General features: G+C 42.2%; 1 protein-coding gene across 6 annotated transcripts in view; it reads right to left on the bottom strand.

Annotated features, from left to right (window-relative positions):
- Positions 1-10,791: 10,791 nt before the first annotated feature.
- The window catches only part of SCHIP1 (schwannomin interacting protein 1), a 122,187-nt gene continuing 111,617 nt past the window's right edge, over positions 10,792-21,361 (bottom strand). For all 6 annotated transcript variants that reach the window (XM_055307945.1, XM_055307943.1, XM_055307946.1 and 3 more), the window contains 5 exons: positions 20,130-20,247; positions 19,021-19,218; positions 18,061-18,184; positions 15,433-15,526; positions 10,792-11,438 (listed from right to left, as the gene is read on the bottom strand). In XM_055307945.1, coding sequence (XP_055163920.1) covers positions 11,387-11,438; positions 15,433-15,526; positions 18,061-18,184; positions 19,021-19,218; positions 20,130-20,247 — 586 coding nt within the window. In that variant the 3' untranslated portion in view covers positions 10,792-11,386. The remainder of the gene's footprint in view (positions 11,439-15,432; positions 15,527-18,060; positions 18,185-19,020; positions 19,219-20,129; positions 20,248-21,361) is intronic.

Below are 21,361 nucleotides of genomic sequence, written 5' to 3'. Positions count from 1 at the left end.
ATTTATTTATTCATTTATTTATTTATTTTAGGGAGTTAGAACTATCTGCATGAGCAAAGGGAGAGGCAGAGAGAGAGGGAGAGAGAGAATCCCAAGCAGACTCCATGTTAAGCATGGAGGCTGATATGGAGCTTGATCTCAAGATCCCGAGATCATGACCTGAACTAAATCAAGAGTCAGACACTTAACGGACTGAGCCACCGAGGCACCCCGAAGGAGTATGTTGTTATAAACATTTGGGGGGGACCTACCCAAGCAGGTTTAAAGAGTACTGGGCTAATAATACAAGTGAGACATTCTAATTCTGGCTGCATGGTTGCTATCAAGCCTTGGGAAATGCCCTTCTCAATCCCTCTCTGTCCATTTCTCTTTCTGCCAAAAAAAAAAAAAAAAAAAAAAAAAAAAAAAAAAAGCACACCTGCTTACTTTCCCTTTTTCTCAGGAAAATTCTGAGCTCATATGAGATAATGAAATAATGTGAAAGGTCTAGATTATTTCCTGGGGGCAAATTTGGACATCTCTGGGAAGTTTTAATAACTTTTCAAGGCTAACAGGATACTGGCTAGTTCCCCAGAAAGTATGCATGAAAGATACTCTTATTACTATCTTTATTTCACTGTAGCCTCCCATTTCCTCCAGTTTTGATTCAGCCATTGGAACTTCATGAAAGCAATCTAACACCATAGGATTAGTTTCTGCATCTCTGCATCGGAGGGTTAGCAAGAAGAGACCTAGCTCTATTTCAGGGCACAGTGCAAGGTTCTATTCTGGTGGTCAGGATGAGAAACATAGACTCTACAACAAGAAAGCCAACAAGCCTTAAATACCTTCCCAGAAGGTTATGGGGCACATGTATCATAGCCCAGAGAATATTGTCTGAGGTTCTGAGTATTGTCACTGTAAACACCTATTCAAGTAACTGAGGAGAGTCAATCCTCGCCACATGGGCCCCTTCAGCTTGGTAGATTATCTGACATATCTTGTATTCAAGTCCTTTCCTCCCAGCTCATAAAACTCATTAGGTTGTGATATCCAGGGGGCCTAATGTGCTTTGGAATTGGCTGTGCCTCAGAAGCCTTATGAGAACTTTGAATTTCAAATGAGGACTTTTAAGCCACCTGCGATCTTGAAAAGTCATGGAGTTTTAAGTTGTTGCATAAACCTAAGAGCTTGTGACGAAATGGTGGTGGGGAACTGCATATGAAAAGAGAAGCTAGAGTAGGATTTCTCCGTAAGATGGGATAGCACATTCATTCATTCACTCTTTCAATGTATATTAGATTTTGTCAAGTGCCATTTGCAGATAAATGCCCTTCCCGTTCTCAGGGAGCGCATCCTGTGGTGGCAGGAAGGCGAAAACAATGGCAATACTGTACAATTACCCACATGACACCGTGAGAGCAAAGGAGAATAAAGAGCAAATTCTATCTAGGAAGGCAAAGGAAGACATTCCAGAGGAGACGGTGTTTGAGCTCAAAGCAGGGAGGAGGTCATTTCAAGAATAAAGAATGTCATGTCTCCCTGGAGACCAGGGGGAGTTTGGAATCAGCAAGAAGCTCAAATGTCACCCGCTCAAAATCAGAGGGAGAATGGCTTGAGTTAGGCTCGATGGGAAGACAAGTAGAAGCAAAATGGGATCTTATGACCAGCGGAGGATCTGGCTTCACACTAGCTGCACGGACTCATAGGTTGTCATCAGTTCTTTCTCCTTGTGCCCCTCTGTCTTTCAGTTCCACTGCTCTCCTTAGCTTCTGATTCTTACTGTCTCTCCAGAGTAAACAGATGCCTGCCAGACTCTTATTTTCTCAATCTAGTAATTCCAATATCCATATAGCAATGCCAGGGAAGTTTCTGATTGCCTCTGTGGAGTCACATGCACAATAATAAACCAATTATTACTGGAGGTTGAGGTGATGGGAATTCTATCCTACGTGACTTCTTGGGCCATTCCTGTGCTCCAAGGGGGCAGGCACCAGGTCCGACAGCCCCAGCAGAACCACAGAGAGTGGGGAAAGACATCTCCAAAGAAACTAGAAGAAGAATGGGAACATGCACTGGGTCTATAAAAAGTGTAGCTCCCACTGACCACAAGAGCAGAATTTGATTACAACATGGCAGTGGAAATAATGGAAGAGGCAACAGACAAAATAGGCTTTCAGGGACTGAAACTGACATCGAGCCTTGGTTTTTAATCAATTGATCTTCTAAAAAAAATGGATTTCTGTCTTTGGCAGTTACCCAGATGCTGCCACTGGGAGAAGATTGCAGGCATTGGTATCCAGAGAAGGCTAAATAGAATTAAATAAATAAGCAAAATAGTTGATGGATAGATAGATGATAGATAATATTTTTTTTGTTGTTGTTTATGATACTTTTCTTGATTTCCCCAAAGAATCTGAGGCAACTTACAGGGATGATAAAGTAAACTAAAGGTCAGAGTACCCCAAGCTCTTATCCAATTTATTATAGGTGGACTGCAAATATAGTTCTTTGCTTCCTGGAAGCCAATGCAAAGAGGGCAACATGATCAATCAAAAAGTTGACAGTTATCAGGTGCCTGAGTGGCTCAGTTGGTTAAGTGTCTGACTCTTGATTTCAGCTCAGGTCTTGATCTCAAGTTGTGAGATAGAGCCCTATGTCAGGCTCTGCACTGGACGTGGAGCCTGCTTAAGATTCTCTCTCTCCCTCTTTCTCTGTCTCTCCCCTGGCATGCGCAGGTGCATGCATGCACATCTACTTTCTCAAATAAATCTTTAAAAAAAAGTTTATGATGATCATCAGAGAAACATGATTATTATTGATTCTGAAACTTGAAAAGAATCTCTCTTCAGGCACTCATAAAGTTGTCATTGTATAAGGTTGTAGTAATATCATTCTGTCAGTAAACATAATAAGATATTTGTGGTTTTCAGTAGTGGCTAATGTCATATAGCTAAAACATTAGTTAAGAGAAGTCATGTACTCTAACAAATCCAGAATATTTTGAAATCTTAGAAAAGTCTTTCAGAAGCCAAGTGAACTCAGCAAGTTGGATGAGGATTAGCGTTTATTGTGAATCCCTTTAGTCAGGGGTATGAGTTCCCCATCATTCCTTAGTGTCTTACACCCAATTATTTCAGTTACCTGTATTACCAGTCTGGCCCCTAAATGCATTTGCATATAGGACTTCTGGAAGAGATATACATAATCCAGTGGTCCAAATCCCTCTCCACACTTCTCCACCTACATAGCAGGATACTTTGGCATCTCCCCCCATCCCCGCCCACCCCATAAGGTGCCTCTTATGCTAGTTTATCAAATACCCCTTCCATTCTCCTCTAGTCTTCTTCTTCTTCTTCTTTTTTTTTTCCTCCTCTAGTCTTCTTTGGGTAAATCATCACATTCACCCTTCCCTGCTCTTGGCTTTAGGACTTGGAAAGTAAAGTTACCATCTTCCTAAAGACTCAGAACCCTTGCTTGTAGTGCAGTGAGGCTGATCCATGTTTTTGAATTGTTTGCATGACTGGCCTGGAAACTGAAGCCAAAGGAATTCCCAGTGAAAATGCTTTCATCTTGAGCCAAGAAGCCTGGGTAACTTTGAGTTGGGAATGACCATAGCTGCTTGTCTCGGAAATCTGAAGTAGCCCTAAGATTTGGCTTTCATTTTCTGGTGTGATGTGAAAGCAATGCTTCTTGCCTACTTAATTGGTAGTGGAGGAAAATCCATGCACACACCTGAAATGAGAGTCATTTGTATGTGAACTTCCTGCTTTCTTTGAAATTCAAGACTCTGTGGTTGAATGTGTGTATTTGGCTCCCACTAGTAAATACAGAGGCTCCTAACATATAGGAAGGCAACTGTGATGTTTTAAAGAAGTAGTTAACGGCCTCAGATGAAAACAACTGTTGGATGATTTTATAGTCTGAAATTCTTGACAATGAGTATAATTTAGGAAGTGATACACATGTGTGTACTTTTCAAAAGAGGAAGTGGGCATTTTGAATTTTTATTTTAGTGTATTGGGGATAGCATTGTTAGTACTATATTGGCACACCAGCTATGCAAATCAGGGGGCTGGGTTGACCATAAAAGAAGCAAGAGGGAGACAACATCAGACTTGAAATACAATTTAGATTTCAAAACTGTGGTGATTTATCTAGGACGCTTTTTTTTTTAAGGGGCAGATGGACAACAAATTTCAAATGCAGTCAAAGAGAGCCTAATTAAAGACTTTTATTTTTAATTTTTTATTGTTGGATTTGCCCCTTTCCTGCAAACCTCATTAATTTATATTTCCTTAACGATTCTTGCCTGTTTGTAGGCAGGTAGCCCTTAAATCAGCTTGGGAAGTAGGGGAACCTCAAAAGAGGTTTTTAATTGCTTATGTATTGCCTGTAAGACAAAACCTCAATTATTCAGGCCCTCTCAGGTCGCCTTTGACAAATGCCTTCCAGGCCTCAACTTCCTGGGGTAGGCCTGGCTCTAAGGCTCACCTGGTCTCTTTGTGGTGACTCAAGATGTGTCCTCACAGAAATGGCCCCTCCCTGAAAGGCATGCTGGGTGGCTCTCTAGCTCTGACTCTCACAGAGGCAATATCCCCCCAGGCAACTCCTTGGCAAATGGGCTCCAGGGACCAAAATGCATTGGAGGAAGTGGAGGCAAGGCCCCGAGTGGAGCTGCCACCCTCAGCAGATGCTGTCGGGGCCTGGGGGCCTCTTACCGAACAGCACTTCTGTTCTCCTCAGTCCTCACATTCGCCTCTCCTGCTCTTGGCCTCGAGGCAGGAAGTGAAAGCTCTGTGTCCCTGAGGACCGGTACCCCCACTTGCAGTGTGTGAGGCTGATGTGGGAACTCCGAGAAGCCCCACATTCTCGTCCACTCCCACTCTTGGTTTATCCAGAACTGCAGGGAGATGGATTTATCACTCCCATACAGAACATCCCACGCCTAGTTATTCCTCCCGAGGCATTTATTACTTCCCTTAAAAAATGACTTGGCCTGACAGAGTTGCCTGGTACTTCATTCTCAATCTGATTTGCATCTGAGAAAATGACATTTCTTAAAACCAGCCTCCTCAAGCAGAAGGGACGAGAGTCCTTCACATCACTGGAAAGAGGAAACAGATGCTTTGTGATGAATCAGTAAAGTCCTTTCTCCTTGTTGCCTTAAGAGTCAGCACCGTTTTCACCTCTAACTCTTATATCTAAATTGCTCCTAAGGTGAAGTATGGGCTCCTGGCTGTTTGTGAAATGCCATTCCTAATACGTGGGGATGCTCCGTGACCTAAAGATCCCCCTTACAAGGTGAGATGACACGTCATTACAGACTGTAATTTCACCAAGAACTAAGAGACATCTGGAGCGAAGTGATTTTATGAGGCAGAAAATTAAAGAACTCACTTCCAGCCTTGCTATGTTCTACCAGAGTCAGGATACATGCCACTATTTTCTGCAAAGCCAAAAAGCAAATAAGATATTGATTGAATATAAAAGAAGAGAGACTCTAGTAGTAAATAATCACTGAGAAAGTGTGAATGCTTAGTCTGGAGGGTGAGAATAAAATCTCTTTTCCCTTAAGTATTGCTTTTCTACCTCGTGCACTTATATAGTGGTGCAGGGAAATGGATTCAATAGTTTTTAAACAAAGGCCATGTTATAACCACAAGCAGAATACTATTCTAGAATTGAGAAAGGTATGAAGAAAATTAGGCTATAGCAAAGAATTTCTTACAACCAATTCATTCTGGTGACTCGTTTCCTACCAAAGCTATTAAATGAAATATTTGGATTCTCACTCAGAAATTAGGAAGACACTTTCATTTTGCATAGCCAGACCATGAATTCATATGTTATTTAATATAATATTAATTTATACCGACTACGGACTATAAACCTCAATTAAAATATTCTGGAAAACTCATTACCCATCAACCTATCTCATAATGAATGTGTCATATCTTATTTAGAAAAAATAAATGACTGTCAGCGCAAAAGGTAATTGGGTTTTCTAAGCATCAGAATTCAGCTGGCATGGTAATAATCAAAATGTGGTCTTGAGGATTGTAGAAACCTAAGGCTCTTCCAGATGGACACTTGTAGAAGTATCCTGTAGTCACTTGATAAATATTTATGTCTAGCATCATAATAAAATCTGGTTTCCTGTTTCTGGCATGAGTTGTTTGTTCATGACAAGTCTCATTTTGGCCCTGTCTGGTTTCTGCCCCAAAGGCTAGAGAAAAAGAGAGACTGGGGGATAGGATTTCAACTAAAGTGAAGAGGTCCATGAATTGAGAAAGGGTAAGTCACTGACTTAGAAGATCTTCTAGAGAAAAGAGGTGGGTCTCCGGCAGTCACATGAGATGATCCTTAAGAAATGCAGGGTTTGTCTTCACAGACCTGGGTTTGTGTTCCAGCTCTTTCTTAAAGCACTGTGGCTGTACTTGTTTGGACTTGCTTTATTTATTTATTTATTTATTTATTTAGGACTTGCTTTAGTTAGTGATGGTAACGCTGGCCATTGTAACAAGGAGATTTGATGCAGTGTAATGGCTCAAATATATTGTAAGTCACTTCTCATTCCTGTAACCGCCTGAGGCAAATCTGTAAGCGGCAGGCAGCTGTGTTCATGCAATGAATGCAGGGACCCAGATTCCTTCCATATTGTGGCTCTACCTCCCTCTAGGTCCATGTGATTGTGGCTGGTGTAAGGAGAAGGAGAACACATGAAGACTGCAAACCCCTTCTTAGAAGCCTAGGCTGGAATGAAGACACTTCACACCAACATCCCATTGGTGAAAATCTATCGTGGGTCACTCTCGATGGAAGGGAATGGGGAGTGAGAAATGTAGTCCCTGTCTGTTTAGCTGCTTGCCAGGCAAAACTCTGTAATATGAACATGATGAGGAGGGATGCATTTTGGCAGATGGCTGGCTCTATCTGCCATAGGGCTGCTTATCAGAGTCAGCAGAGATGATACATTCTGTGGAAGGGAAGTCACGGGATTGCAGATAAAGAGTCTGGAGAGGTGAAGGATGTAAGAAAGAGTCAACCCATAATGGGGCAGCAGGCTTGAGAACAGGCAGATTAAAACGGGTATAGGCCAGGCCAAGGGTCTCATCCTTCAGCTAAGAGGAGAGGCATCAGACATCAGGAAGAGTAGAGTGCCACCAGTTAATGCAAGTGTCAAAAAGGGGTTCCAACAATTAGAGACTTTCTCTTCAAGGGAAGCCTCTCTGATTGGTTCTGTACTGAGGGCAATAGTTACCAGAGTGGCTGAGGTTTGCCTCAACCTTCAAACAGGAAATGGAGAAAAACCTGTATTCAGGATGAGAGTCCTTACAGGCTGTGTAATACACACACACACACACACACACACACACACACATACACAAAGAGAGAGAAACAGTTGTGTCAAGGAAGTGACGCCCATGCTCTTTTTTTAAAATCTTTATTTTTTAAGATTTATTTATTTATTCATGAGAGACACAGAGAGAGAGGCAGAGACATAGAGGAAGAAGCAGGCTCCCTCCAGGGAGCCTAATGCGGGACTTGATCCTTGAGCCAAAGGCCGACGCTCAACTGCTAAGCCACTCAGGTGTCCCAGACACCCATGGTCTTTAAAGATGAAATGATGACAGATGAAAATGAGTTGGTGTTTGTCAAAAAACGTCTAAGCCTTTTGTTGTAAGGAACTGAACTTCTCTGCAATGGCCTCACCTGGTCTTTCCTACCTTAATTAGCTTTCTGTACTCTGAAGTATCTAAACATGATACCAAGTAACAGTTAAGGAGAAATGAGGTCATCACAGAATAAAATCACAAGGTGATGTAAGTATATGCATGCTCATTGGATCACTTTTTAGTGGCAGAAACTTGGAAAGATCCTCAATGTCTATCGTTTAAGAGAATGGCTGAAGAAAGTTTCCACCATACTGGGGATTACTATATAGCTATTAAAAAGAATGGTTTAGATCTGTATATACCGACCTGGAAGGACGTCCATGGATAAAGCAGGTCGTATAACACTGTTTTATGTGATCCCGCCTTTGTAGAAACAAACGAAACACAAAACCTATATGTGTGTATTTGTTTGTGTAAGCACGGAGAAGAGTATGTAAGAAGACATTCCAAATTTTAACATTGATATTTGGAGGAGGGAGATCTTGAAGATTGGAGTTATTAACTTTTTCCTTAAGTATCTGTTTTCTAAGTTAATGATGAATAAACACGAGAAAACCCCACAAGGATGTGCTAAATCTCAGAAACTGGTAAAATACAGAATGCTTCCTCCATCCAAACCCTGATCATCTACTTCTCCTTTCAATAATTATTTTCTGAGTATCTCCTGCGTGCCAGTTGCTTTCATGGACATTATTTTATTCAAGGTTTGGAATAATCCCAAGAGACCTTACTTACAGATGATGCAACAAGAGAAAAGCTTTAGTAACTTGTTCGGCATCACATCACTGGAAAGATGGTGGAGTAAGCATGTGTACCCAGTACCTCTGGCCCCAGAGCCTGTGTGCTCTTGCCTGTGCTTCACTCTTCTAAAATTGAAAAGAGAGGTGGCCCCATTCCCTACTTCTTAGGTCGGGTAAGCCTGGTTAACTAGTATGGGTCTTAGTTAATGAACAGAAGGGTGATCTAGAGCAGGTAAGAATCCTGTTGGGAGTAATCCCAGTCCTTGCTGAGAAACCTAAGTGAAAGGACTGGAAAGACCCAATCTTGAAAGAATCCCCTTGGTGATGAGTCACTTGGTGACATCCCTATGGGGGCAGAGAAGTACACTGGGTATAATCTTCTTTGAGGGTCTCAGGGAGAAGAACTACTCTTACTTTTAGCTGGTTTTGCCCCCACTGAGGTGTTTTCGGGGGCCCTCGTGTGTGTCAGCTTACTCTCTTCTTTCGCCAGCTGGGAGCTCTTAGCTATGATTATGGGCTTCCAACAACTGAAGAATTTAGAGGCCATGGATTTCTTCCAGAACACATTTCTAGTCAGGGATAGCATTAAGACAAAGAAAAAGCTCATTTCTAGATTTTTGTTGGAGTTGACAATTCTGGCAAGGATTTAAAAAACTAGGAATGGGGGCATCTATGTGGCTTGGTTGGTTAAGCATCTGCCTTTGGCTCAGGTCATGATCCCGGGGTCTTGAGATCAAGCCCCACGTGTTGGGCTCCCTGCTCAGCGGGGAGCCTGCTTCTCCCTCTCCCCCCTGCTTGTGCTCTCTCTCTTTCTCTAATAAAAAGAAAAGAAACAAAATAGGATCGTTTCTCTTGGTGGGCTGAGCTTTAGGATGGAGACCTGAGGCTGTGGATGACACAGGTTTAGGTCACGCTACTGCACTTATGTGGGCACAGGCATTTTTTGTGGCACTCTTCCTAGGTTGGTTTGGCTCTCTCCAGAAATTTCAAATTAGTAGGAATAGGTTTTAATTAGACAAACACCTAGATATTTTAAAAATGGCTAGAGAAAAGTTAAAAAAGAAAAATGTGTAAGGCAGTGGTTCTCAATATGAGTATCACTGAAAATCGGAACGTTCAGGCCTCACATCCCAGACCAATTAAATCAGCATCTGTGGGGCTGGGCCCCAGGCCCCAGTGGTTTCTATGGTTCTCCAGGTGATTCCACTGAGCAGCTGAAGGTGAGACCCACTGGCTCACTGACCAGTACTGTCACCCAACTGAACCAGCAAAGGTCCGGAAGCTGAGCCTATTCTCAGGGCTGAGGTCCCTCTGGGAGATCACGGACAGCTGGTGCAGGTCTCCGAAGCTCACTTAGAGAGGATCCCTCTTTGGGCTCCTCACCCTTCATTCAGTGATGAGCAGCCTATCCTGCTCAACAGCCAACTCACAAAAGGCAAAACATATTTATGGGCTGCATTATTTTTCTGTTCCAAATGAAAATAACTTGACTGAGGCCCATAAAAAATGATTAGTGTTACAATTTTAGATAACCTATTTTGCTAAATAGAAGACTGGAAACTGGCAACTCTTCATACCTTAAAATATCTATCTGGATATTTTTGAGAAAGGGAAAGGTACACAGTTGTCTAAACTTCTGTCTTCATGTTATATAAGTGACGAATCACTAAATTCTACACCTGAAACTAAAATGAATGAATGAATGAATGAATGAATGAAACTATCTTCAGATTACATCACGGACCTAATAATGAAACCAGGTGTTCTGTAATGTTGATTGCACATCTCTGCTTTAGCTTATGATTCTCTAATACCTGCAAGGACATTAGTTAATTAAGTCAATTTTGAAACTCTACTTATTGGGGAACAATCTGTCATCTACTTTAGACTTGACATTTTTCTTCAGGAGACCAAAGAGAAGTGGTTAAAATCTGAAACATGGCAACAACTGGCCTTGGGAAAAGAGTCAATGCAAGCATCATTTGTTCGTGTGGCAAATTGTGTAAATGCAGTTTTGATGTGGTAACAGGTTCTTTTTTTTTTTTTTTTTTTTTTTGTGGTAACAGGTTCTAACAAGACCAGGAGCGTGTAAATGGTGGAGTGCTAACATTCCAGATTGCTAACAGTGCTGACGGAAGTGCTAATTCTGATGTTGCTGAGGTTGTCTTTTTTGGGTCATACACACACATACACTCACATACACATTCTCTCTCTCACACGCACACACTCTCTCACACCCTTCACAGTCTTCCTAGCAATGTTCTGCATTGTTTTCCTTGGAGCACTTTAGTTTTTCACTGACAAACGCTTCATCGTGGGGAATTCAGCTGAGGAAGTGTGAAGAGGTTAGAAAGGGAGCCAGTAACGGGCCTGCTAGTGAGCAAAAAGACATATCCTATGAAACAAAGTTTTAATTTTTATTTTACATATTTATACATAAAACTTTCAAGGAACCCTCTGAATCCAACAGAATGTTAATAGCACATCTAAAAATGAACTTCAGGTAGTCAACATTCACAAAATGTTGAAAACTGATTAAAATGTACGTATTACGGAGAGCTACAACTTCACTACGAGGCAGGCATGTATTTTCTGACTTGTATAGATAGCACCGTCATTTACAGTTCTTCCTTAAAACTACAGTGAAGAATGAAAGTAGTCAGTGGTAAAATACTGCTCCAACTTAAAATCTCTAAACAAATAAAAATAAAGTTAAAACTACCCTCTTTGATAACCATGACTTGTGATGGTGTCAGTACTGTACATTTTTTGTAACAATATTTTATTAAAATGCCTGATATTTAGTGGCACAGTAAAAAAATTAAAATAAATTAAGAAGCAAAGGCCAATCACTGGACGTTAAGCTTCAGACATTATCAATGACTAACACTGATATTCGTTTGTTTCTGCGCCACCTTTAGCAATAGCATTTTTACAACCACAGAAGCAAAAGAAATTCTAGCTCGTCCTCTGGTCGGATGGCTTCTTTCACTTTGCAGGCATTTTCTCTGCCATGTGCTTCTGCTGACTTTCCGCATGTCTGTAAGATTAATCATACCATTAATTAGTGCTAACAGGAAAGACCCAAACTGGTTTCTAATCCAGAGCTAGACCAATCCCCCAAACTGAGGTTCAGAGCTACTCATCGCGAAATCCAGAGAATTAAGACACAGTCCTTAATTCAAATGGATTTGCCCTCTTTAATTTTTATATCTCATGCATGATTCCTTTTATTAAGTCACTAGATTAACCTGAGGATGGTAGATGTCGCTACTTTTGAGAAGAAAAAGCACTGTGTTTAAAAAAAAAAAAAAGGAGAGGGAGATAAGTATCTGGGGAAAATATATCCAATAAATGTCTACTATGTTTCTACGTGCCAGGTACTGCTCCTGGCACCGTGGATCTGGTGGTGAGCAGAGTGATGTCTTTGTTTGCAGGGCACGTATATTCCAGTGGAGAGGGACAAAGATGGAACGGAGAGCAAAGAAGGAGATAGCAGATAGAACATGGGTGCTAAGCAGAAAGTCCAAACAAGGTGTTACGATAGAAGGGAACCATGTGACGACACAAGCACATGGACACAAACTTAAGCCTTCAAACAGCTCTTCGACAGAAACTGAAGCCAATCATCTAGTTCCCCTCTTGCAAAAGCTAATGTCTTCCTGACAAACTGTGGGTCTTTGTAGATGCCGAGACTTTCCATGTTTGCCTACGTTCCCCCCTGCACTCGTCCTAATGGCATGACCATGGCAGTGAAGGTAAGTGGAAAGTAGGAGAGGGAGTCTTCTAAGTCATCGAGCCCTGTTATGGCCTGTGAGCCCCACATTCAGCCAACGCAGCAGCCGGCCAGTGGAGACAGAGGGGGAAGAAAGGCCAGGCTGCTGACATCACTTCAATGTGCACTAATTAAACATTCTCTCAGAGAGTGATACGGTTTGACATCTGCAAAAGACGGATGTTTTGAAGGACAGTTTTAGGAATTTATAAATTTGGCAAGAGAAAGCATCTAAAGGTTGTGGTTTCCAGCTGCAATCAAAGCTTCAGGGGTAGTTTTTGGGTGCTGCCTAGATTTGGATAGTCAATGACGTCAAGTTTACTCATTGGTTGTGTGAGGAATGTCTATCAATGGTACAGGGGAGGCAAACCACAAATACTTTCAGAAATAGGGAAGTGACAAGAGTGTCCTTGCCACATTCAACAGGCCACAAGTAATTGGCGATATTCATTTAACAATAAAAGAACTCAAGAAAAAGATATCAGCCCCTTATTCGGAAAACAAAAACAAAAACAAAAACGCCCTTCAGCAGATCCTGCCATGGCTCTGTTTATGTGTATAAAACAGCCTGGATCATTTCCATCGAGTAGCTTATGGGCCTTGCTCCAATTCAGCTCAAGAAATATCTTGGTGCTCACTGAGCTAAGATTCCACTGCTGCTAATCAAACTATAGTTTCTACAGCAGTTTAAGAATACGTATCACGCACGGCAAGGGTTTTTCTGAGAGGGAAGGACAGGAAGTAATTTCAGAAAATATTGGAAGTTGGTTGTTATTTTGAGACAGACATACAAGCATGAGTTTCATTAGTATTTTAAACAAAAGAGGGAAAGGGTTTTACTCCATAAAACTAAAAGGTTCTCATCAACTATGAAAGTCCTTTAATTAGCATTTGTTTGACGCATGCCCCACAAGGACTCCTTTTTTTTTCTTTTTTTTTTTTTTAAGGACTCCTTTTTTAGCAACAATCCTTACGGAGGACCTGTGCTGGGCAGGCCTCTCCTGGAGACGGACGATTTCACACATGATTATGCGCCACATAGAAGGGATGCCATGTTGCCAGGAGCACCAAGAAGAGGGTCCTAGTCTAGTCTTGGGCGCTGGGGGGTGGGGGGGGTGGGTGGGTGGTGTCAGGGAGCACCTTCCTAAAGAGGCTTGACTTAAAGCCGGTGTTTCTCAAATTCAGCTCTGCATTGGAATTATCTGGAGAGTCTTTAAAAAATCCGAAGGCCCAGGCCACCCCAAAATCATTAAATCAGGATCTGTAGGGGTGGCACCCAGGCATCTGTAGTTTATAAAAGTTCCCCGGTGACTCCAGCGTGCAGCCGAACTTGAGAACCACTAATCTGACTTGACACCTGGGATGGCAGAGGGTCTCATTATCTACTGGACAGGTAGAGGGAACAGGTGAATGGAACCTCCTAGCCCCTTGCTCTCCACCCTCTGGGATCAGGCTGCAAAATTCTGCCATTTCTGCCTTTAGGTGTGTTTAAGTCTCCTCCCTCCACCAGCAAGGTTACAGCTTGCAGCCAGGGATGGACACAGGAACTTCTCGCCACCCGCTCCACTTTAAGGGGTTCCTCTAACACCTTTAAATTACTAACTCCTCTCCTCTTCACCCCGTGGTGCTGCCTGCCCTGTGTCCCATGATCACACCACCCGAAAGGTATTAAAAAAAAAATAGACGCTGCCAACCTAAGTGCTAACTTAACACTTTGAGGGAAGAGAGGAGTCCCACGGCGTCCCCCTTGCAATGAGGAATGCCAGCGCTGCTTTGAGGAGCAATGAGAAGGTCTCCACTGTCACAGGCAAGTCAAAGAATTTATGAAAGAGTTCACATATTTCTTAGAAGATGCAGGTGTTGGATTTATATTTCCTATAATCTTAATACCTATACACAAATGTCTTAGACAAAAAGGGATGTGTCTTACAGCTGTTGTGGCAGCGCCTGCATACATCGGTAGATGGCAATAATATTATGTGAGTGCTGCTGTGACATTTTAGATACAGGCGAATATACTAAGCAGGCATGAGGCCTTCTGGCTTTTTGTTTTTTGCTAGGGCGAGGCAATCTCCAAAACATACAGCACAGAGTGCTGCCCATAGGTCTTTTTTTGAGGAAAAAAAAAAAAAGCCTCAACAGAGTTCTGTAGCATTTATTTTGCTACCCAAACTATTTTTATAACACTGAATTTAGAAAAATATTTTACCCAGCATGACACATCGGGAAGAGGTTCTGTGGTAGGTGCTAAGTACATTTTCGCTACATATGTTTTCAATGCTTCCCTTGGGTGGTTCTGGATCGTACAGTTAATTCCTTATGTTACTGTGACAAGCAGTGTTCTTTCTCTCCTTGGGGGGCCTTCTACTCTCTGAATATGATTTCTAGGACTAATAGTAATTATTACCTCTTGGTTTAAAGCCTTCTTATGTACTGTCTCAGAGAAAATATCATAGTAAATATGATAGTATTTAGTAATCATAGTATTTAGTAATCATTTAGGTATCATAGTAAATATGAGATCATACGAATGCTCGTGGTATTTCATATACTTCATATACTTATGGTGATAGGATTTTCCACAAAGGAAATACTAAGAAATGCAAGATCCTGACGGGCATTCGCCTCATTTCCGTATCCCCTAGGGGAGGTAACATTCTTTTCCTCTTTAGAGGGGGGTGCTTGGAGCCAGGCCCAGCTAGAAACTAAAGTCCTGGAGTTTCCCCATGGTGAGAGCAATCTGGTGGCACTGGTGCTGTGGAAGGATGCCAGTGTCCCTGCCTTCTGGACATGGCAGATGCGATTGAGAGCTGGGTCACATAACAGCAAATGCCACTCTGTGGCACCCACCACATGGCTGCACATGTGCTGGACACATGCCAGCATGGAAGGGCTGAGGGCTAACTCCCCAGGGCAACAGTCCTTCAGGAAAAAGTCCTAGTGGGCCACAACTGCTGACCTGGTTTTGGTGGGGGTGTAAGAAACTCTAATGCACTGACAATCCATCACAAAGGGAGGATGGTTGTGAAAAAGCAATGCATTTGTGGGGTGTTGTTTTGTTTTTTAAGCAATGCATTTGGAAAGGAGTTTTAGCCACTTCCCCTCCATCTGAATAGCTGACACCAGCAGAGATGAGGTGAGTTACTCATGGAAGTAAGGGGAAGAAGTTGTTCTTTAGAGCTCACTCACGGCCTTAATTCTTAACCTAAGACCATCCTGGGTTTCTTTCCTTCTTTGGAAAGGGTGAGGCATCACTGACCTGGTCAAGTCTTCAATGTCCACCAGCATGGCATCTTGCTCTGTGTGCAGCTCATCTCGGATGAGGAGCAGCTGGACCAACTCTTCGTTCAAGCCTGGAGAAAAGAATAGAGAGCATTTAAAAGCAGAAAAAAAAAAATCTAAGTCAAAATGTGCAGCTACATGGACCCTTACACAAGTTACTTTGGCTAAAATTCAGGATCCTAATATTAGCTTTTCACAAACCCAGGAGAAGTCCTCAGTTTGAGAGCATGATTAGTTTGCACAATTAGAGAAGTGTTGGAAGAAAAGGAATAAAGTATGAGGTATCTCCAATTATATTCACATGAAAGTGGGAAAAGAAATCGTTAGCTGTTAGGAAGATAGCTTGCTAGAAAAAGCAGGATTTTGTTTTGAAGAAGTGTGAACAAATATGTCCAGGGCCACATGAAGTTTTCCACCTTCCATCATGAGGCTGCTCTCATCACCTGACAGCTGGAGGGAAGGAACCATGGCACCTGAATCACTACATCAGGTACCCAGCAGGAGAAGGTACCCCAGGGGTGCTTGAAGGTCTGAGGCCCGCAGAGGAAGCAGCCCTACGCGCAGGCTGTTCTCAGTAATACCCAAGTCCTATCTAAAGATACAGGAAAGCCAGACGTGTAAGACCTGAAGAAGTAACTCTTAAAATCTCTGGAGGGGTGCCAAGGAAAATATTCCTTAGGGTTCATACTGGGAATAGAACATATATGGATATTACCCTTTCTAATCCTCCAAAAATCAGTGCACTGGGTTAATTTGGCTTCTGCCCCTGAAAATTACGAACAAGCCAGGGCTCTCTTATTTTTAACCTTTAGATGGAAGCTTTTAGGTCCAGACACACAGACACAGGGGTGATAGCATTCATTTAGCAGCAAGAACTTTGAGGCCAGAAACAGAAAGGAAGGAGGTACTCAGCTAGGATCTCCTTGGAAATGGTTTTGGAGATCCTGACTTCAAATGATGCATTGATCTGCTTTTAGTTCAGACTAGTTTCCAATTTAAAAAAGGGAGAAAAAGAAATCATACAAAGAAGGCTAAATTCATCTACCACTGAAAAGAGCTAGATGACAATTTTAGTATTTAGAAGTCTAAGGAAGATCTTTCAGACATAAAATATCAGAAAGCCTTTTAGGTCCTTGAAAGAATTACAGTCCTAGTAACTTACCCTCAACTAAAATTAAAATATAGTAGAATTAAAAAAAATTCTGTGAATCTCTGGTTTCTTAATTAGAATGTTAAGCCCTTTCCCTTGATTTTAAAACTGAACATATTAACCTAACTCTGAATATGTCCAATTCTAATTTTTTTCAGTATGTTCTTAGGGTAGCTTTAAAAAATTAAAAAGAAAAATTCCACTAGAGTTTCTTTTATACTAGAACTCAGTAGGGGGCCCACATAGTACATGGACAATTTTTTTCCCATATGAAGTTTTTCACTTTTTACTCTGGAAATTTTCAAACTGATACAAAAGCAAAAAGAGACTGATGTAATGAATCCCCATGCATCCAACCAGCTTCAAAAATTATCAACTCGTGGCCAATTTTGACGCACCTATCTCCCCTCCTCCTACCAGATTAATTTAAAGCAAATTTCAGAAATCATACCTAAACAAAATTTTTCTTTGAGAGAGAATGCAAGTGGGGGCGGGGAGGGGCAGGGGGAGAGAATCTCAAGCAGATGCCATACTTGGTAGTCCTATGTGGGGCTCTATCTCATGACCCTGAGATCATGACCTGAGCTGAAATCAAGAGTCGGGTGCTTAACTGAGTCACCCAGATGCCCCATAAATACATCTTCAATAAAACATTCAGACAGTATACAAATTCCTTAGTTGGCTCTTAAATGTTTTTTTATAGTCAGTTTGTGTGAATGCATTTGGTTGGTGGGTCCCTTAGGTAGTTTTAATTCGTAAGACTGCAGGATTTTATACAATCATATGTTCCAAAGGTTGGAGGGCACATGGTTCAGTTGGACTAACCATACTGCCCAAGTGTCTTATGTTCTCTCTCTCGGGCTAAGCAACTAACTGCCCCTCTCTGTACAACCAGCCACGTCAAGGGAGAGCCACTCATCTGTCACCTACTCAGCACACTTCTGTTAGAGGCCTTTCTTTATTCTGGGGGAAAAAGGCCCATAATTTGTCATCCTGTAAATTTCACGAATTGGTCATACATATTCCCACCCCCCCCCGAGTTCCACAATGTACGTTGAATTTGATTTGATGACCTAAAATGAATATACACACAAGTAAAGTTGAGGATATAATTGCATAATTAATGATGTGTAACTACCAAATTGTAGCATAGAAACAGATGTTGTGAGCCAAATACACACCAGGCATTGTGCTGCTAGGTGCTGGGGATTTGAGATTAATAAAAAGAACCTATCACCTCTGTGAACGTTGAATAATTCTTGAAGTTTCTGAACATTTTATGGTAAAAAAAAAACAAAAACAAAAACAAAAACAGAGCCTTGTGATTCTCTTCCTTCTCTTGCAGCACGCAGGAGGAAACCAATGAAACGGACAAAGGAAGTGAATCAAGGAGGCAGTACTATCCCACGATATTTCACATTTGATACCCCAATTTCAAGCACACTAAACACTTACTTTCTATCTGGGAATGGAGATCATTGACTATCACTTGTAGCTGCCCGAGAGTCATGTCCCGCAGGTCAGTGGGCTTTAAACTTCTTTTCATCAGGCATTCACTTATATGAGGCATGTGTGGCAGCTAAAGATACAGAGGGAAGAAATGGAGGTGTGAACAGAGCAGCCAGGATACTGAGCACAAGACCCATTTTCCTCCTGAAAGACCCACTCTCACCCACTTCCATTGAGGTCCTCTGCTTCAGAGCTTTCCCAGTCCAACCTCCCCATTGCAAGCTCCCCGCCCCACCCTGGTCCCACACACCATGTTGTCCAAAACACTACTGGCATCAAAATGCTATATGCTACTTAAATCAAAAGCTTGCAGACTGGTCTCGGACTAAGGCTGTGATAACTGTGAGTCAATGATCATGTCCACAAAAGAATGACCAGGGAGCTCAAGGAATATCAATGACATGGATAAAATTAATAGTATCAGCTCTTTATTAATTTGCAGCAAGTTATAAGCACTGCGCTGAGTGTTCTGAAAGCTTTGTTCATAGAATTCTCACCATCCTGCTCTGACACAGGTATTACTATTCCCATTTTAGAGATGACAAAATTGAGACTTAGTAGCTTGCCCAGAGCCTCAGGGCAAATTGATGGCAGAGCTGAACTTCAAAGACCAGGGCCCTTCATCCACTATGCCACATATTCCCATGACAGCTAATCTTGCCTCTAAGAAATACAGTTATTATGAATCAAGAACAGGGTTTACTTTTATGTAATGTGTTGCTTATGTATCTTTAGCGGTACAGTAGGAAGGAAAAAGAAACGAACTTCATTATTTCTCAATGACAGTACTTTTTACAAACTGCCTTGTAGAAACCCAAGTTTGCATAACTCTGGGAAAGAACTGGGACAGCGTCAATCATTTGCAGCCACCAAACACTCGCTGGCATTTCAGTATTTGCTGCTTACGAGATCAGCGACGGGAGACTTTTTCCTGTTCTGTTTTTCCACTTCTACTTGCATTTTGGCCATTGGTTTGGCCATGGCGAGGGCCATTTTGGCTTCGGCTTGCAATTTCTTTTGCCTTGTGAGGAAATCCATGTCATCCAGAGATTCGGATTCCTCTTCAGTAGTGTCTCTATCAGAATAGGAAGAACTCTGTTTGCTCTGTGAAGGGAAAAAGAAGAGCCCTGAGCTTTCTGTCAGGTACTATCTTTGGAGATGGGCTACAGCATTCCCTCCTGGAGGGACTGAGAGGCCCCTCCATCAATGCGACTCACCACTTGATCTGGCCTGTACCAAGCTCAAATAACATTGAAGAGGATGGTTTATTTCTTCAATGCCAAGAATAGACTCTGACTTTAGCAGAATAATGTAACAAAAGGGAGAATCTACTGATGATGAAGTTGAGACGTTGATTCTTGGTCTCAAACATTCCTGAAGTGATCACACACACAGCAAAATGTTTAACCCAGAGCTAAGGCAGCGTGCTGTCCTCTAGAGTGTGGACAGGGTCTCAGGTATCCAATCAGGTTTGGACATGGCCTTGCATTCATGGACCAAACGGTTGCCTGTTGGTTGGTCTTTGGTAAGGAAAGTGATATAGAGTAAAGAATTCCAGCAGTAAGCCCCAAGCTTCATAATACGTGTGCAAGGAATGAGTAAGGAATGTTTTACACACATTATCTTGCTGGTTTCTCTGAGCAACATCGCTGTGTGCTAGCCTTCCCATCCTCACCCGCATCCCCATCCCTGCCTTTCAAAAATGTGTCCCACTGTTGCTCTGCACTTACTATTTCTAAGCCCAGTGGAGAAGGACTGGTAGCTGGCATAATTTTTTAGGGCATATGTGATTTCCCTCAGGGTTTCATATGAAAGTAGTCGCTAACTTTAACAGAGCTTATGTCTTCTTACTGGATCACAGCTTTGATTTTTCATTGTCAAATTTTAGGAGCATGCTATGGCAAGAGACATTCCTCTTTTAATCTCTGCCATGTTCTTTCCCTGACTAACAACAAAAAAAGAAGCTAATTGAGCAGGAAAGCACACGCACAGAGCGTTGGTGGCTCTGGACTCACCATGGGAGACAAGGGGGTGTCCAAGCTGGTTTCCGTCTTACTGTCATCAGCATCGCTGTCCTTATCACTGCCGCTGTCGTTGACGAAGCATATCTGCAGGTTCATCCCACTCTGCAGCCTGGGCAAAAGCAAACAGGACAGCAGTTCTACTCAGCTGTCTGCTATCTGGTGGCACTCGTTCGGATTGTCTGGCTTTGTTAACAGAAAGCAATCTTGTGTGTTCCTCACATGGAGAAGTGAATGATGCACATTACTCCCAACTCACAAATGATAGCTTCTACTAAACGACAATGATGATAACTGAATGAGTTCATAACTTTTTTTTAAAAAAAAGATTTTACGGGATCCCTGGGTGGCTCAGTGGTTTAGCACCTCCCTTCAGCTCAGGGTGTGATCCTGGAGTCTTGGGATCGAGTCCCGCGTAGGGCTCCCTGCATGGAGCCTGCTTCTCCCTCTGCCTATGCCCCCCTCTCTCTCTCATTTAAAAAAAAAGATTTTACTTATTTATTCATGAGAGACACAGAGAGAGGCAAAGACACAGGCAGAGGGAGAAGCAGACTCCACACAGGGAGCCTGATGTGGGACTTGATCTGGGACTCCAGGATCACGCCCTGGGCCGAAGGCAGGCGCTAAACCGCTGAGCCACCCAAGCATCCCCAGTTCATAACTTGATAAATGATAAAATGAGAACTTTTGCTAAATTATTTTTTTACACCGATTTCATGTTAAGTGAAAGCTAATTTAACGCCACATATAAAAGCACCCGGCACAATACCAACCACATAGTTGATGCATAATAAATATGTGTGGAGCCACTGAGCTTACATTCCTTTTGATAAAGATGAACAGGACCTCAGCCAAATTAAGCTGTCTGGTATCATTTAGTGTAACCAAGGGAGTTCATTTATGTCACTAAAAAAAAAAAAAAAAAAATACACCTAAAGAAACTTAAGGAAACCCCAAACCCAGTCAGAAAGGCACTAGCTTGCAACATAGCAGACTGCCTGGTGCACGAAGAGCCTCAGAAGTGGAGACTTCTCAGAAGCTCCTTCTGTTTGTGGTGAATCCTGTAGCTCCATGAGTGATGTTGCTGGAGATGTGGCCACAGAGGGTCACCCAGCTGTGTGTCTGCTACATGTGAGGCTGGACAATGGGTGCAACTCTGTCCTCACCTTCTTTTGAAATTCAAGACATGTCAATACTCTTTGGCTAAAAAGAGTTTTTAAAGAAGT

This window comes from Nyctereutes procyonoides, unplaced genomic scaffold (assembly GCF_905146905.1).
Source record: "Nyctereutes procyonoides isolate TBG_1078 unplaced genomic scaffold, NYPRO_anot_genome, whole genome shotgun sequence".
NCBI classification, from domain to species: Eukaryota; Metazoa; Chordata; class Mammalia; order Carnivora; family Canidae; genus Nyctereutes; species Nyctereutes procyonoides.
The sequence above is the reverse complement of the archived record's forward strand: the minus strand, read 5'-3'. Positions and strand labels throughout refer to the sequence as shown.